Source organism: Nerophis ophidion, linkage group LG10 (genome assembly GCF_033978795.1).
Source record: "Nerophis ophidion isolate RoL-2023_Sa linkage group LG10, RoL_Noph_v1.0, whole genome shotgun sequence".
In the NCBI taxonomy this organism is placed as follows: domain Eukaryota; kingdom Metazoa; phylum Chordata; class Actinopteri; order Syngnathiformes; family Syngnathidae; genus Nerophis; species Nerophis ophidion.
Genome location: NC_084620.1, coordinates 5,230,022 through 5,248,496, shown reverse-complemented (window position 1 = coordinate 5,248,496; position 18,475 = coordinate 5,230,022). Strand labels below are relative to the sequence as shown.

General features: G+C 40.6%; 1 protein-coding gene across 5 annotated transcripts in view; it reads left to right on the top strand.

The window, feature by feature from the left end:
• The window catches only part of bltp3b (bridge-like lipid transfer protein family member 3B), a 47,405-nt gene that overhangs the window by 7,455 nt on the left and 21,475 nt on the right, over positions 1-18,475 (top strand). For all 5 annotated transcript variants that reach the window (XM_061912142.1, XM_061912141.1, XM_061912146.1 and 2 more), the window contains exons 2-13: positions 6,004-6,166; positions 6,288-6,326; positions 7,940-8,031; positions 8,107-8,296; positions 8,362-8,502; positions 8,582-8,749; positions 12,044-12,224; positions 16,521-16,604; positions 16,678-16,833; positions 17,319-17,431; positions 17,505-17,646; positions 17,727-17,920. In XM_061912142.1, the coding sequence (XP_061768126.1) occupies positions 6,004-6,166; positions 6,288-6,326; positions 7,940-8,031; positions 8,107-8,296; positions 8,362-8,502; positions 8,582-8,749; positions 12,044-12,224; positions 16,521-16,604; positions 16,678-16,833; positions 17,319-17,431; positions 17,505-17,646; positions 17,727-17,920 (1,663 nt within the window). The remainder of the gene's footprint in view (positions 1-6,003; positions 6,167-6,287; positions 6,327-7,939; positions 8,032-8,106; positions 8,297-8,361; positions 8,503-8,581; positions 8,750-12,043; positions 12,225-16,520; positions 16,605-16,677; positions 16,834-17,318; positions 17,432-17,504; positions 17,647-17,726; positions 17,921-18,475) is intronic.

The window sequence follows — 18,475 nt, the reverse complement described above, 5'->3', positions numbered from 1 at the left end:
CTTTCAAATGCAATAGAAATAGTATTTCTTGATAGTTCTATGATTAACTACATTCTTCCATAAAACAGGTAACCAGCTCTGATAAGTTTCTGTAATACTTAAAAGAAAATTGGTTTTGTTTGATAAAGTTTTACCCAAACATTTAATAAAGTGTCTGGACAGGACAGGTTAAAAAATACAAATATAAAAGAAAACAACTATTATTGTTTTTTTTAAATAGATTTTTTATATTTTTTCAAGCCATTAAGGATCCTTACAAATAAGAAACACGATTCATTTAAAAAATAAATTTTTTTATGCCCCTACCAGATATACGTAATTATCGTCATTAATTGAACAATATTCCAGTCAACAATAGCACACATTTCAATATAAACAAGTATCAAATAATTATAGTTACATATTACTTACAGATACAAAGTTTCCAGAAGCGTATCGAAAAGTATCTAGTACAAACCCTTCAAATGCAATAAACATTTATTTCTTGTTCATTTTATAATTGTAACTGGAATGTAGACTATTAAATATCCAAGTTAATAGAACAAACAAGTAATAACAATAAAATGTTTGCAAAATTTTGCAGTTCAATAAAAATTACAACCAAAATAAGTAAAAGAGGTTCTGTCTCTATTAAAGAAGTGTGGGGACCCTCAAATAGACCCAACGAAAACAATAAATAAAATGGCTAAATAAAGCTATAGTGACCAACATTGTCCCTGTTATTATTATTGCAATATTTTTCAATGTGCTCAAAACACTCTTAAAATCAGGCATGTGATTTTTCGGAATTTCGTATTTTTTAATCTCGGGGAAAAAAAAAAAATTATCTTCCGTTTTTCTGTTTTTTTTTCCGACCCTAAGTCAAGATTCGCTTACTTGCCGATTCGTCTTTTGTAATCGAGATGTAGCTTGTATTACGCCGTAGTTGATTGGTCAATATGTTCCTTTTGACCAATCAGGACGTCTGTTATGAATGATGACGTTATTACCGCCATTTTCCAAATGTAAACGATGTCGGTTCTTGAGAGAAAGGACGCTTCACGAGTAAAAGAAATTGATAAACATGTAAAAAATAAGTTTCGATGGGACTGGATGGAAAGGGAAATCACTGATACTGTTGGGAAGAAGGAAGTTATGACTTTGTTTGGCGATTTTATTCGGAAAATCGATCGTCCCGAAAAAGTTTTGTGCACGTGTTGTCATGATAATATTGACTATGGATCACCAGGTTTCAAGGCTTTGGAAGTACATGCGAAACGCCAAAAACATATGAAACAACTTGAAGCAAGGAAAATAAACTTTTCACTAGCTGGTACTTTTGTATGTCAACCGAAAGTTAGCAAACCTTACGGACTTCATCCTTTGTTTACATCGACAACTGCTGTAGACATCGAGAGGAAAGATCCACCCAAACAACCCACTTCACTTGCAGACAGGGTAGTTAAAAATTAGGTAAGCTAAAAAATATTTGCTTGCGAAATACGCATGTTTGTTTTAAATAGTAACCAACTATTGCTTTGCGAAATATAAAGGGGTTTTTCTAAAAATAAAAAGGCACGTGAAAATATATTATGAAATTACAGAAATTCAAAGAGTCGCATTATTGATTCCAGTTAACAATTTATTTGAAATAAATTTGCATATAATACTATTTTGTAATATTAAGTTCTTATGTAGTCTTTTGAAACAATATTGTCAGTGGTGTAACAATCTTGAAGGTAAATATTTTCACACTTGTTTCATGCAATATGTCAGTGTCCTCACATTATTATTATTTCCTATTTTCAAATATGAGTAAACAATACTAAACACTGAAATTCTTTCAGTCTTTTTCATTGTGGTCAAATCACATGCCTGTAAAATCTTTTAACCAAGTGGTGTTTTTTAATTATAAATACACATTTAGATTGGGGAATTAATTACCTTTCTTAATGGGGAACAGCGTTAATGTCCGGTCCGATCCGGTGGCCATGTACTGCTTGCCTGTGTATCGGCTGGGGACATCTCTGCGCTGCTGATCCGCCTCCGCTTGGGATGGTTTCCTGCTGGCTCCGCTGTGAACGGGACTCTCGCTGCTGTGTTGGATCCGCTTTGGACTGGACTCTCGCGACTGTGTTGGATCCATTATGGATTGAACTTTCACAGTATCATGTTAGACCCGCTCGACATCCATTGCTTTCCTCCTCTCCAAGGTTCTCATAGTCCTCATTGTCACCGACGTCCCACTGGGTCATTATTGTCACCGATGTCCCACTGGGTGTGAGTTTTCCCTGCCCTTATGTGGGCCTACCGAGGATGTCGTGGTGGTTTGCGCAGCCCTTTGAGACACTAGTGATTTAGGGCTATATAAGTAAACATTGATTGATTGATTGATTGATAATGCCTCTTGTTTACATGTTAGCAATTAAGCCAGCTAGTCTGTCCATAATCAAAGTGTGATTATCAATCAGGTTTTTTTTTAATAATTTTTTTTAGTTTTACAGCGGTTATTATTATTACCGTTTATGTGTATGTAACACAAACAGCAGCAGCTGCTGAGTTCATTTTCATTTATTGTTCCATTAATTGACTTATCGAATCTCATCACAGGTTGAGATTTCCATAATTTTACTTCACATGTCGACAGGCTGAACGTTTTTTTTGTGCAGTTTTTTTTTTTTGTAATGTCATTTGTCCCTGGGGTTGGATTTCTCCTCTTTTGTCACACAATATCAAATTGCTAATGTGGAAGCACGACTGCCTCCAAGTGCTTTAAATTGTGCAGCATTTGGCGTCAACATAGATAGGAAGTGACTGAAGGAGTGACGATTTCATACGAAAGCATTTTCCTTGATTGTTTGTCTGAACAGTAGCTTACCATGTCATTATTCAGTATATTTAGGAGACATGCGTGTGTGTGATGATTCACACTCTCTGTAGGTGTGTGCTCACACAGCCTCGGGCTGTGTAGTGGGTGTCAACAGTTTTGTCTGGGGTGAAAACAAGACTCTTAGGATTATTTTGAGGGCTACTTCCAAGTGCTGACATCCCCTCATTGCAATGTTATGAGTGTTCTCCTTCACACTAACCTTCATGCTGTCTCCTGCGGGGAATAAATATTCCTCGACCTTCACAGAAGATGCAGGCGTTGTGTTATTTTGTGTTGCTCCGGCTGGTTGGGAGTGTGTATTTTTATCCTTTTCACACTGCGTTGGCAAGTAAACAAAATAATTAATGTAATGACTCCTGGTAATGTACATTACACAGTGAGTCCCATTGTAAGAGTTATACTTGTTTTTCATGTTATGTAAAAATGGGAGTTTTGTTTTTCTAATGTACGTCTTTTTTTGTGTAAATTACAACTTTATTTGTGTCAAATGACAACAGACCTCATGAAATTTTCTTGTCGAATTGCATTTTATCCATCGAGTACAACTGGGATTGGCTCTAGTCCCCCCGCGACCTGGGTTTAATAATTTGCAATATTAAAGCACTTTATTGTCTTAAAATTGTGATTTTTTTTTTTTTGGTGTGTGTTTTTTCCAGAGCTTGACCAATATAGTTTTCCCAGAGCCGATACCAATACTGATTATTTTTAGTCAAGGAGGCCGAAAACTGATATTTGGAGCCGATATTAATTTGCAGCTAAACATAAATAGCAGTATATAAATAGTACTATATACTGTATGTCAGTAAACCGCTTGACAAGGTTTACATTTATTTTTTTTAACATAATTTTAATGTAAACGTCAGACCAGTAGTGACATCATATTTATTACGGCGCTAATGTGTTTAATTTATCACCAACTAATATCAGGGGATTTTACAAACACCTTTATTATGTGTGTCTAAATATGTATTTCAAAATATGGGAAATCTCATGGAAAAATTGGTAAACATGGGATATTTCTACATCACAATCACCATAAAGTAATACTTTTTTTTTTAGCAGTTTATGGATTGTAAAAAAAAAAAGAAAGAAAGAAGGCAGATACCGTTAAAAACAAGCCAATACTGATATACCGGTACGTCAAAAAGCCAAATATCGGCCCATATAATCCGTTGATCCAAGTATTTCCCCCCTTATTTTCTCATAAAAATATAAAAAATTGCAACTTCCTACCTGTAATACTACTTACTACATTTTAGTAAAACTTTATTATAACATGGTGACGTTTTTGTTGTAAAATCATATCTTATAAATCTTACAGTATTATTACTTTATTTTGGACTATTAATACTATCTTTTATGAAGTTATTTGCTCATCCCTGTAATCATTTTTTTTGTTTTTGTTATGACTTTTTTTATTGTCATAATATTACTATTCTCATAAATTACTAATTTGTTTTTGTAACATTGTTACTTTAGTCTCATAAAGTTAATACGTTATCTTCCTAAAATTAATACTTTATTTTGATAAAAATACTTTTTTTTTTCAAAATTACTTCTTTATTATCATAAATGTTTTTCTTTTATTAATTTTGTACAATTAGTCTTGTAAAATGACTACTTTATTCTCTTAAAATTAATGCTGTATTACCAACCATTAAAAGACTACTTTGTTTTTGTGATATGACTACTTTAAAAAAGTAAATTATTATTCTGGTAATATTACGACTTTATTCTAGAAAAATACTCTTATTCCCATACAATGTTTCTTTTATTTTTGTAGAATAGTGCCTTTCGACTAGTAAAATTACTACTTTTTTGTCATAAAATTACTACTTTATTCTTATTAAATTGCTACTTTACTGTCATGAAATGACTATTATTACTATTCTAAATTACTGTTATGTAATCTATTACTTTATTTTTTTAAAGAATGTCTACAGGATTCCTTCAAAATAACTACTTTATTATAATACATTTAACATTCCTGCACTAAACGCCTGCTGCGCGTGTCGTTCAGAGGTGGTCGGTGCTTTACTTCCGTGTTCAGATTACGGTTAAGGTGCAGTGATAACGTATCATTTAGATTGTTACTGTGCCTGATTACGTAAGTAAGATAACATAAAAGCTCAACAGAAATGAAAGAAGGTCGGCAAGATGTCGAAAGGAGACTGCTTGTGAAGTTCTTCAACAGGTTACACATAACATTGATTGATGGACTTTATTTTCATAAAATTACTAATTTACTATAATTTTGTAAGACTTTTCATGTAAAATTACATTACTGGTACTTTTTCCACATAAAATTATATATATATTTTTTATATAGTATTGTGATTTATTTAAAACAACTATTTTACTGTCCTGTAATAGTGACTTTTTAACTATTTCCCATTTTTTTCTGGAATTATTCTCATAATTTCCCACTCAACCTGTCATATTATCATGTCTAAAAGGTGACAATGTAAAATGTATCCCTTCTTACTCTTTATGATTGGACAGCAACATATTCAAAGTCTACTAATTTATTCATGACATGGGAGCAATGAAAGCAAGTTAGCAACATGACATTCGATCATGGGTCAAGGATGAATATTTCACTGGCAGACCTGAGACGCTTCAGCAGAACCATAGCAAACATATTTGTTAGTGCGTTTGTGTGTGTGGCTCCAGTGTGCAGGTTGTGTTGCTGAATAATTCACAGAATTGGAGAAGAATGTGACGCTGGCAGGAGGAGGTGTGGACTGGAAAGAAACACTTGCATTGTGTTTCTGAATCACTTTCAGTGCCATATGGAGCATTTAGTGTCAGGAGTACGACAGCTTGCTAGCAGGTCAGCAGTCACCATGGGGTTCGAAACACTAAGGGCATGTTTGTTTAGGTCTGTTTACTTCAACCAAACACACACAGAAAGAGACAAAAACTTTTGTGGATTTTTTGTAAATCTTCAAACCGCTAACCAGTTTGCAAAGAAAGTGCCAATACTGGTGTGTAACTTCAAAAGTCCTCAATAGAGCCATGCTTATTATCTGTGTTCTTGTGTTCTAACCTCATTTTCACACATGAATCAACCAGCCTCCTCTCGAAAACACTAATCTCCAAATTCCCTGTCTCCTCTCCTCCTCGTCTGCCAGGTTTGCCAAGAACCTTTCCCCTGACAAGATCAACCTGAGCACGCTGAAGGGGGAGGGCCAGCTCACCAACCTGGAGCTGGATGAAGAAGTGCTGCAGAGTCTGCTGGACCTGCCCACCTGGCTGGCCATCAGCCGCGTGTGCTGCAACAAGGCCACCATCAGGGTGAGAAGCAGTACTGTGTATACTTGGGTTGGAGAGAAAATAGTACAATGACACTTCACGTTCCAGTTTCTTCAGAAGATGAACCTAATAAATTTAATTCTATGTTTTTTTTACCCTGCAGATACCCTGGACCAAATTAAAGAATCACCCCATCTCTCTAGTAAGTTTCATTCACTTCAACTAAGGCTGAAATATTACTAGAATAAGTAGTATTATTACAAAAACAAAGTGTTAATTTGACTAAAAAACATTTTTTATGAGGATACAATAGTAACATTAGAAGAATAAAGTAGTAATTTTACTAGGAAAAAATGTCACAATATTACAAAAAATAAAGTAGTAGTTTTATGAGTCCGAAGTAGTATTACTACAACAATACAAGAGTAATTTCACAAGGAAAAATAACAAATGTTATTAAAAATATAGTGGTAATATTACGATAACAAAGTAGTAGTTTTACAAGAAAAAAGGAAACATTCAACAAGATTAAATTAGTAATATTACAAGAATAATTATTTTAGGAGAATAAAATAGTAATATTAAAAGAAAAAAGTCACATTATAACAATGATACAGCAGTATTTAAAAAAAAAGTCACTATTAATATTATTATTAATATTATGAGACTAAATTAGTAATATTACAAGACTAAAGTAGTAGTTTTAGGAGAATAAAATAGTATTTTTACAAAAGTCAATATCAAGAAAAAAAACAGTTTTTTCAATGTATGTGTCTTATTTTTATTTATTCTATTTTGTATTTTAGAAGTAGTAGTAGTAATATGAAAGTAAAGTAGTAAACTTACAAGAATAAAGTCATTGTATGGCAAAGTAGTAATATAAAGATACAAGTAGTAGTTTGATCAAAATAAAGTAATATTATATTAATGAAGTAGTAGTTTTAGGAGAATAAGGTAGTAATATTCCAAAAATAAAATAATAATTACTTGTCAGAATAAAGTCGTAATATAATGAAAATAAACCGCGACCCCAAAAGGGAATAAGCGGTAGGAAATGGATGGAAGTAATAGTTAAATAAATAAATGGGTTGTACTTGTATAGCGCTTTTCTACCTTCAAGGTACTCAAAGCGCTTCGACACTACTTCCACATTTACCCATTCACACACACATTCACACACTGATGGAGGGAGCTGCCATGCAAGGCGCCAACCAGCACCCATCAGGAGCAAGGGTGAAGTGTCTTGCTCAGGACACAACGGACGTGACGAGGTTGGTACTAGGTGGGGATTGAACCAGGGACCCTCGGGTTGCGCACGGCCACTCTCCCACTGCGCCACGCCGTCCCTTCTAAGTTCTAAGAAAATACAGATCTTGTAGTTACAGGAAAATAAAGTAGAAATATTACAACAATAAAGTAAAAGTTCAAAGAGAGTAAAGTAGTTTAGGAGAATAAAGAAGTTGTTCTCGGAGAATAAAGTACTGTATAACAAGAATAAAGTGATAATACTAAGGGTGTAGTTTTTCATTTACTCCACAAGATGGCAGTAATTGCATTGAAGGTATGATGTAATGTCAGCATCCAGCAGCTTTGTTTAGCTTTGCATGAGCTGTAAAATGTTGCTACTTAGCTGTTGGTGTAAAAGTCATTGGTGATACACTGACATAACTGCTACGTGACCATTTATTCAAGGAGAGCTATGTTTTCCATTTCCCACTTTCTCATGGACTCCACAACATTAATAAATAAGTACTTGTTATCTATAAAAGGACAGTGGAATTAACAGTTTCGGTTGTTGGTGTGCTTCTTGTTCAGACTCTTGACAAAGTGGAAATGGAAATGAGCACCTGTGATGAGCCGCGCCCCCCCAACGGCCCCTCTCCTATAGCGACAGCCTCAGGTCAAAGGTGGGCGATGCAACAAGCAAAGGAAGTGAAATGTAACCACATAACTCCTCAGTGACGGCATGCTCGTTTTCTCAGTGAGTACGGCTTTGCTGAAAAGGTGGTGGAGGGGATGTCCCTCTCCATCAACTCCATCGTGATCCGCATCAGCGCTAAAGCCTTCAACGCCTCCTTCGAGCTCTCCCAGCTGCAGGTCTACAGCGTCAACAACAGCTGGAGCATCAGTGACCTGCGCTCCACCCGTATTCAGGACCCTCAGAAAGGCGAGGTAGGCGGAGGTCCTTGTTTAGCTGTTCTGGATCTTACGGCGCTAAGAGGCTTGTGTTTGTCCAGATCCTCACCTTCAAGGAGATCAGTTGGCAGATGATCCGTATCGAGGCCGACGCCATTCACAGCGCCGAGCACGAGATGCTGAGCGCCCCTATCCGCCTCATCACCAACCAGTCCAAGATCAGGGTCACTCTCAAGCGACGGGTCAGAAACACATCTGAACAGTCCTGTTGTACCTTCCCAAGTGATGGAGTCATGTTAGCTGTTCTTCCTCCCGATCCAGCTCAAGGATTGTAACGTGGTGGCCTCCAAGCTGGTTCTGATCCTGGACGACCTGCTGTGGGTGCTGACCGACTCCCAGCTGAAAGCCATGGTGCAGTACGCCAAGTCCCTCAGCGAGGCCATGGAGAAGTCGGCGCAGCAGAGGAAGAGCATGGCGACAGAAGACCAGGTGCAGATGAAATACATAAAAACTACAGCTTTTTCACCTCCAATACGACCCCGATAATAATTTGTCATAATATCAAGCACAAATTATCATACATACAGTGGGGCAAAAAAGTATTTAGTCAGCCACCGATTGTGCAAGTTCTCCCACTTAAAATGATGACAGAGGTCTGTAATTTTCATCATAGGTACACTTCAACTGTGAGAGACAGAATGTGAAAAAAAATCCATGCTTTCACATTGTAGGAATTTTAAAGAAGTTATTTGTAAATTATGGTGGAAAAGAAGTATTTGTTCAACCATTCAAAAGTCTCACTAATGGAAGGAGGTTTTGGCTCAAAATCTCACGATACATGGCCCCATTCATTCTTTCCTATATACGGATCAATTGCCCTGTCCCCTTAGCAGAAAAACAGCCCCAAAGCATGATGTTTCCACCCTCATGCTTCACAGTAGGTCTGGTGTTCTTGAGATGCAACTCAGTATTCTTCTTCCTCCAATCACGACAAGTTGAGTTTATTCCAAAATGTTCTATTTTGGTTTCATCTGACCACATGACATTCTCCCAATCCTCTGCTGTATCATCCATGTATCCATTTTGGTATAACTCGTCGTGTTTGGAGGAAGAAGAATACTGAGTTGCATCCCAAGAACACCATACCTACTGTGAAGCATGGGGGTGGAAACATCATGCTTTGGGGCTGTTTTTCTGTTAAGGGGACAGGACCATTGATCCGTGTTAAGGAAAGAATGAATGGGGCCATGTATAGTGAGATTTCTAGCCAAAACCTGCTTCCATCAGTGAGAGCTTTGAATGGTTGACCAAATACTTATTTTCCACCATAATTTACAAATAAATCTTTAAAATTCCTACAATGTGAATTCATGGATTTTTTTTTCATATTCTGTCCCTCACAGTTGAAGTGTACCTATGATGAAAATTACAGACCTCTGTCATCATTTCAAGTGGGAGAACTTGCACAATCGGTGGCTGACTAAATACTTTTTTGCCCTACTGTACTTTTACTATTTTGCTATGTGGAATGTTAGAATATGTTTGATCAAGTAAAATTACCCAGTGAACAATGGCAGGTATGAAAAACACTAACTTTATGACAGACTAATGCGAGCTTTAAATTTAAAGTGGAGCGGTAATTTTTTTTTTATGGTGACAGCCAGTGGCCACAATAATTCATGAAATTACGCTCATGACGCCCTGCGGACACGTTTGTTACTGGATACTTTCTGATACGAGAATGGCTGTGCCAGCAACCTGAGGGTTTCTGTTTTTATCCCCAGCTTCTACCAACCTAGTTACGTCCGTTGTGTCCTTGAGCAAGACACTTCACCCTTGCTCCTGATGGGTCGTGGTTAGGGCCTTGATTGGCAGCTCCAGCTATCAGTGTGTGAATGGGTGAATGTGGAAATAGTGTCAAAGAGCTTTGAGTACCTCGAAGTAGGGCTGGGCGATAGATCGATATACGCGATATATCGCAGGTTTGTCTCTGTGCGATATAGAAAATGACTATATCGTGATATTCGAGTATACGTTCTCACTCAGTTGTTTTTAGCTGCGGGCATTACTACAGGCTCTTCTCACTCCTTCTTGGGTCTCCTCACAGGCAGTAAGCGCACCTTCTTACACACGTCACATACATATACGCCCTCACGGAGCAGAGAGGTAGCAGACTGGGTAACGTTAGCTGTGATGCTAGCGAAGCCGTGCATGTGGTAATAGGAGAGAAAAAAGGAAGAATCATTTCCCACGAAAACAGCAGGGGGTCCATCGTCTGGCGGTGGTTTGGCTTCAAGCGGGAAGATGTCGAATAGACAACTTTAATTTGTCAAGTGTGGGGCACAAGCGTTGCTACCAAAAGTAGCATTACTGCTAATATGTTGCATCATTTGAAAAGTCACTTGCTAATAACTGTTTAATAAATACAGTTGGGGAGGAGACCCTGCCCCAAGTGGAGGAGTTCAAGTACCTAGGAGTCTTGTTCACGAGTGAGGGAAGAGTGGATCGTGAGATTGACAGGCGGATCGGTGCGGCGTCTTCAGTAATGCGGACGTTGTACCGATCCGTTGTGGTGAAGAAGGAGCTGAGCCGGAAGGCAAAACTCTCAATTTACCGGTCGATCTACGTTCCCATCCTCACCTATGGTCATGAGCTTTGGGTCATGACCGAAAGGATAAGATCACGGGTACACACGGCCGAAATGAGTTTCCTCCGCCGTGTGGCGGGGCTCTCCCTTAGAGATAGGGTGAGAAGCTCTGCCATCCGGGAGGGACTCAAAGTAAAGCCGCTGCTCCTCCACATCGAGAGGAGCCAGATGAGGTGGTTCGGGCATCTGGTCAGGATGCCACCCGAACGCCTCCCTAGGGAGGTGTTTAGGGCACGTCCAACCGGTAGGAGGCCACGGGGAAGACCCAGGACACGTTGGGAAGACTATGTCTCCCGGCTGGCCTGGGAACTCCTCGGGATCCCCCGGGAAGAGCTAGACGAAGTGGCTGGGGAGAGGGAAGTCTGGGTTTCCCTGCTTAGGCTGTTGCCCCCGCGACCCGACCTCGGATAAGCGGAAGATGATGGATGGATGGATGGATACAGTTTTGGTTAGTTGATTAAGTTGTAATTTCCTTCTCTGCATGAAAGTTTCAAATGAGTATATATTAATGCAGTATGAACAAGAATGTTTTAATGTAGACACACAGAATTATCATACTGCTGTGATTATATGCATCAAGTGGTAATTCAAGGCTAAGGCAAAATATTGAGATATATATTGTGTATTGCGATATGGCCTAAAAATATCGAGATATTAAAAAAAGTCCATATTGCCCGGCCCTACCTTGAAGGTAGAAAAGTGTTATAAGTATAACCCATTTTCCATTTACTTGATACTTTATATAGTCAAATGTGATGTTTTAGGCTGCAATATTGTTCAATGAATGACACTTTTTACTAATGTGTAGCATGTGTGCTTAGCTGTTGTGTAGCTGCTAGCCTACCATGTTTACCTTTTGTAAACGACTTCACTAAAATAGAAGAAAAGACCAATGTTTTCTGCTTATTGGAGGACACTTAGATGTTAACTGACTGTCCAGCTTTGCACAAGTAAATGTACTCCAGGACTGTTTGTATTGAAGATTGTAGATGCAAGCCAATATTAGCCGATATTTTTTTTTTTGCTGATATCAGAGCATTATCCAATATCAATATCGGCGCGGGACACTCCTAATAAAAGCACAGTATGTTTTACATCAACTCTCTACTTGAACCTTTTTGTCTTGTGCGTGCCAGGTGTCGTCTGCCCCACCTTCATCCCAGCAGGTCCGCACGCAGCAAACGTCCACGGCCGCCGACCAGAGCGCCACCATGGCCAAGCTGTTCAGCGACAACGACGTGTGCGAAACGTCACACCACCTGCAGATCATGCACCTGGACCTGCACATCTGCGACGACATCCACGCCGCGGACAAAGGTGGCCACGCCCTACGCTTATACCTTATTTGTTTGCAGGCGCTTTGAAGTGTTGCCACTTAGTTGTTGGTGGTCAACTCGCTGACTTTGTTCACAACAAATCTCATCAGCGCTATTATTGCTGGCTGCTCCTTAGCGTTGTTACAACTTCGCTTAGCACTGTTACTTACACCTTTGGTTCTGTTGCTGCTGTGGTGTACAATGTCAGACCTGCCAACGTGTACACATTTTGATTCTTGAAAACTGGTCTGTATGTATTTTGTATGGTCAGATTTCTAACATTTGGATAATACTCTTGTGTCAAAGCACCAGCATACATGACATTGGCTTATTCCTCCTCCTGTAAACCCCTGAGCATGAACCACCAACAAAATCTAACTTTGATTGTAAAGACTGTGATCCGTCGTTACTTGTTCAGAAAGTGATTCTCTGTAAACGCCTTCTCCTCTGATTTCAGGCCAAAATTTGCAGTAAAAAAAATAGTTCGTTCTAGCTGCAAACACTCCCTCTTTCATCACCATTGTTTGTTCGGGACAAAGGAAGTTAACAAGCTAAATAGTGCACGAGAGAGTGGTTGCTCACAAAATTGACGTAATTTTATGCGCTCAAACCGATGGAAACTAAAAAAGCATAGGTGTCCAAATTTCGGCCCAGGGTTTATTTGTCACCTGTTGCTTGTTTTTTTTTTTTGGCCCACATCACGTTGTAGGAAGGAATACAAGTAAACTCATTAATTTACTCCCAAGATAAAGGCCTGTAATATACTCCTAAATAGGAATGTACCGATACAACTTTTTTTTTTAATTCTGTTATGGTACAGATAATGTTGTGATACAAAATCAGCATGAATAAATCAGACTTTTATTATTTTGTTTGCAGTGTGAAATATCCATCCATCCATTTTCTACCGCTTATTCCCTTTGGGGTTGCGGAGGGCGCTGGTGCTTATCTCAGCTACAATCGGGCGGAAAGTGGTGTATACCCTGGACAAGTTTCCACCTCATCGCAGGGCCAACACAGATAGACAGACAACATTCACACTCACATTCACACACTAGGGCCAATTTAGTGTTGCCAATCAACCTATCCCCAGGTGCATGTCTTTGGAAGTGGGAGGAAGCCGGAATATCCGGAGGGAACCCACGCATTCACGGGGAGAACATGCAAACTCCACACAGAAAGATCCCGAGCCCGGGATTGAAGCCCAGACTACTCAGGACCTTCGTATTGTGAGGCAGACGCACTAACCCCTCTGCCACCGTGAAGCCAAATTGAAATTAGTCAAACAGAGAACAATAGTATTTGTGAAAAACTAACCTATTATCTCTGAAATGGACCTATGTCCTCTTCAGTTAAGTTGAAGTGGAGTGGTCATTGTTTATCTGGTGACACCTAGTGGCTACAACAATAGTGTCTATTTTGTGCATATGTTGACATGTTTTTAATGTGCAATAAGTTAAAGTACTAATGATTGTCACACACACACTAGGTGTGGCGAAATTAGTCTGTGCATTTGACCCATCACCCTTGATCACCCCATGGGAGGTGAGGGGAGCAGTGGGCAACAGCGGTGGCTGCGCCCGGGAGTCATTTTTGGTGATTTAACCCCCAATTCCAAGTAAACTATGTGCAATATGAGTGTTAATACTGTGGTACTATCATCTTCTGTAGTGTATCTTTAGTATACAACATGTGTACTTGCATTGGTGTTACTAGTGTTTTTTCTTTTTTAGAATTGTTTTTCAGCCTTCCCGGTAAGGTTTATTCAGGTGTACTGGAGAGGAGGCTACGTCGGATAGTCGAACCTCGGATTCAGGAGGAACAGTGTGGTTTTCGTCCTGGTCGTGGAACTGTGGACCAGCTCTATACTCTCGGCAGGGTTCTTGAGGGTGCATGGGAGTTTGCCCAACCAGTCTACATGTGCTTTGTGGACTTGGAGAAGGCATTCGACCGTGTCCCTCGGGAAGTCCTGTGGGGAGTGCTCAGAGAGTATGGGGTATCGGACTGTCTTATTGTGGCGGTCCGTTCCCTGTACGATCAGTGCCAGAGCTTGGTTCGCATTGCCGGCAGTAAGTCGAACACATTTCCAGTGAGGGTTGGACTCCGCCAAGGCTGTCGTTTGTCACCGATTCTGTTCATAACTTTTATGGACAGAATTTCTAGGCGCAGTCAAGGCGTTGAGGGGTTCCGGTTTGGTAACCGCAGGATTAGGTCTCTGCTTTTTGCAGATGATGTGGTCCTGATTGCTTCATCTGACCGGGATCTTCAGCTCTCGCTGGATCGGTTCGCAGCCGAGTGTGAAGCGACCGGAATGAGAATCAGCACCTCCAAATCCGAGTCCATGGTTCTCGCCCGGAAAAGGGTGGAGTGCCATCTCCGGGTTGGGGAGGAGACCCTGCCCCAAGTGGAGGAGTTCAAGTACCTAGGAGTCTTGTTCACGAGTGAGGGAAGAGTGGATCGTGAGATCGACAGGCGGATCGGTGCGGCGTCTTCAGTAATGCGGACGTTGTACCGATCCGTTGTGGTGAAGAAGGAGCTGAGCCGGAAGGCAAAGCTCTCAATTTACCGGTCGATCTACGTTCCCATCCTCACCTATGGTCATGAGCTTTGGGTCATGACCGAAAGGATAAGATCACGGGTACAAGCGGCCGAAATGAGTTTCCTCCGCCGTGTGGCGGGGCTCTCCCTTAGAGATAGGGTGAGAAGCTCTGCCATCCGGGAGGAACTCAAAGTAAAGCCGCTGCTCCTCCACATCGAGAGGAGCCAGATGAGGTGGTTCGGGCATCTGGTCAGGATGCCACCCGAACGCCTCCCTAGGGAGGTGTTTAGGGCACGTCCAACCGGTAGGAGGCCACGGGGAAGACCCAGGACACGTTGGGAAGACTATGTCTCCCGGCTGGCCTGGGAACGCCTCGGGATCCCCCGGGAAGAGCTAGACGAAGTGGCTGGGGAGAGGGAAGTCTGGGTTTCCCTGCTTAGGCTGTTGCCCCCGCGACCCGACCTCGGATAAGCGGAAGATGATGGATGGATGATGGAGAATTGTTTTTCATTTTAGTGTTTTTATGTTTTTATGTTTTTAGTACATTCTACGCTGTGCTGTATTTAAAATCTGCACTGCAACTGCGGGATTACCTGGTTTTGTGCATTTGGGATCCTAATAAGTCCCAAAAACTTGAATCCAAACCTTGGAGACGAGGCGGGGATATTATTAAAAAGCTTTCGCCTCTTTTTAAACAAGGAGTTTGGAACTTGAGGTTTTAGTGAGCTATTTTGCTGTGGATATCTCCATTTATGGTAGAGGTTTTGCCAAAGAGCTTTGCGCAAGTCCGCCATTTTAAGTCAGTTATAGTCAATAAGTTCCTTTTTTTCTCTTTATCCTCTTGTTTTGAGACAAATTGGCTCATACATGCACATGCATGCATTCTCCGCGTTTGCTATTCAAAAAAAAAAATTATAAAAAATAGTAGCATACAGTTCTAACTTACATCTGTCAGTGGACTCCATATGGAAGTGTTAAAAACTACAACATGGCTTACGAGGTGGTAACGCAGTTGAAAGTGGCTTGACTTGGAGGAGGGCTTCGGCATGTAAATAAGTCAAAACAGTGTTTTCTGATGAGACTGTCAGAAATCGGCTCGAACATGGTCTGTAAAACCTAATCTATGCAAAATTATGACCAAAGCACCACTATTACATGTTATGCAGACCACAAGAAATGGTTTTAAATGTAGAAAACAATTCAAAACAATTAATACAATTTAAGCTCATAATGCAGTAAGTTGAAAAATGTGGACCCGCTTGTTACTGGATACTCTCTAATATGCTTCTACCTCGGATACTTTTATGTATTAGTAGTATGCAACAATAATTATTTGATACTTAGTATGTTGTTAAATGTGCACTTTTAGACTGCAATATTGTTCAATTAAGAACATTCCTAGTTTGGGTTCTATTGGGTGCTTAGCTGTTTTGTAGTTGCTGGCCCCTTGTAGCCTATAGCCTACCATGTTTACCTTCTCTTCATGACTTGACTACAATAGAAAAAAAGACCAACCTTGCGTGTTAATCGGAGGACATTTATATGTTAACTGACTGTCCGTCCTTGCACAAGGATACTCGTGAGAGGACTGCTTCCATTGGAGATTTTACACGCAAGCCATGTATTTCATACTTGCTATTTTTGCTGATATCGGATCAGGGCAGCCCTACTTATTGATAAATGACCATGTGGTCAAAGGGAGCTATGTATTCCACTCCACTTTCTTATGAATTTGCCTTTTTTTGGGTTTCATTGCAGTGATCAATAAAAGGATCACTGGTGGAGCCATGCAGCTCTCATTCAGCTCCATCACTCTGGACTACTACCCATTCCACAAAGCAGGTGTGTGAATCCTTCAGAGATGGTGTTTCTCTCCACCGTCTTGACTCTCTTCACTCTGTGTCTGTCCAACCAGGTGACAGCTGCGCCCACTGGATGCACTACAGCGAGGCCACTAAAACCAGAGATGGTTGGGTGCGGAACCTCCTGGATGAGTTTAAGTCCAATGTGGAGATGCTGAAGACTGTGGTGCGGAATCAGCAGGGAGTGGCTCCGGTGCACAGCTCACCTGGTAATTACACACTCAACGCCATGGTTGTGAGGGATTAAAGTCCTCACACACACACTGTGGGTTTTTCTGTCCCCAGTGTCCCTTAGGGACGATATTTATTGGCCTATTGGAGTAGGGCTTAGGGAGGCAGAAGGAGGCCTGGTAGAGTGGAGCCCACAGTCTCCAGCCCAGTGCTGCTGGTGCCTAGAGCCAGGTACCACGGTGTGGTGTGTGTGCGGTGATACACACCTTGTGTGAGGCTCAGCGGTCTCAGAGCCGTCTATACAAAGAGTATGAACAACTCGGTTTCAGAGGAGGAAAGGGCCCAAAGAAGACAACATAACCTGTCTAAGGTTTTGCAATATTAAATTGATCATTCTCTTGACCAATCAGAGAGAGTACGGCCAAACAATCTCCTAAATGACGGCTCTGGGCAGTCGCCCCCTTTGAGATCTCTTGGTGGCCACTCTCTTCGTATCTCTTCGACCAATCTTCTTTTGTTTCAGGGAAGATCAACACCTCCTCCAGCACAACTTTCAGTGCTCCCCCTGAGAACTCCAAGGCCCAGCTCATGTCCAGCTCCGTTGTCCTGAGGATGGCCGATTTCAGCATTTACCAGGTCAACTGTTCGACCAAGTAGTGTTTTTGTCTCCATTTGTCCAGTTAACGTTTTGGGTTGTGATGGTTTTCAGGTCTCCACAGCAGACCAGCGTCGATCCAGTCCCAAGACCATGATCTCCTGCAATAAGAAGTCTTTGTACCTTCCATCTGAGATGCCGGCCATCCATGTGGAGTTTACAGAGTACTATTACCCCGATGGAAAAGACTATCCGAGTAAGACCTTTTGTCGTTTATACAACCTGAATGTTTTTTTTTTTTTTTTTTTACACCGCCTCTTCCTGCTTTTTCTTCAGTCCCTTGTCCCAACCTTTACGCCCAACTGAACGCCCTGCAGCTGGTCCTGGATCCTCGCAGTCTGGTGTGGCTCAACCTTTTCGCCCTGGACCTCAGGCAGAGTCTGGAGCAGTTCATGGATATCTACAAGCTCAACGACTCGCAGAAGCCCGACGAACACGTTGACATCAAAGTGGACGGCCTAATGCTGAAGGTAAGCGGTGCCGGCGTGAACATGAGAGCTTAAGGGGGTTTCTTCCAAATGTGGAATTCCAATGCATTTGACATATTTACATTTAAATTGAACTGGCTCCACTGCACAGGATGTTGTATTGAAAGTGGAACTAAAACATTCCAGCGGAAATTTATGAACGCACTGACTTGCTGCCTTTTGGGCTGTTTTTTTTTTAAGTCAAATGCTAATTATGCTAATAGCTAGCATGCTAACAGCTACCATTCTAACCAATAGTTCCAAAATACCATAAATTCCGGACTATAGGCGCTACGTTTTTCTACACATTGAATCCTGCAATTTGTAAAATGGTGCTGCTTTGGATTTTTCTTCGCTGACGGCCATAATGCAAATAGTTAAAAAAAAATCAAGCAAAGACACTGAAAATGTGTGTATTTGTTTGTGATATGGTGCCATCTTTGGGACGAGTTTGCTCACTTCAGGTGCTGCAGTGCCATTCTTTGTATAGCTTTAACCAAACGTACAATTGCCATTCCATCTTCTAGTCATCTCTAACGTTCTACATGTATTGATTCT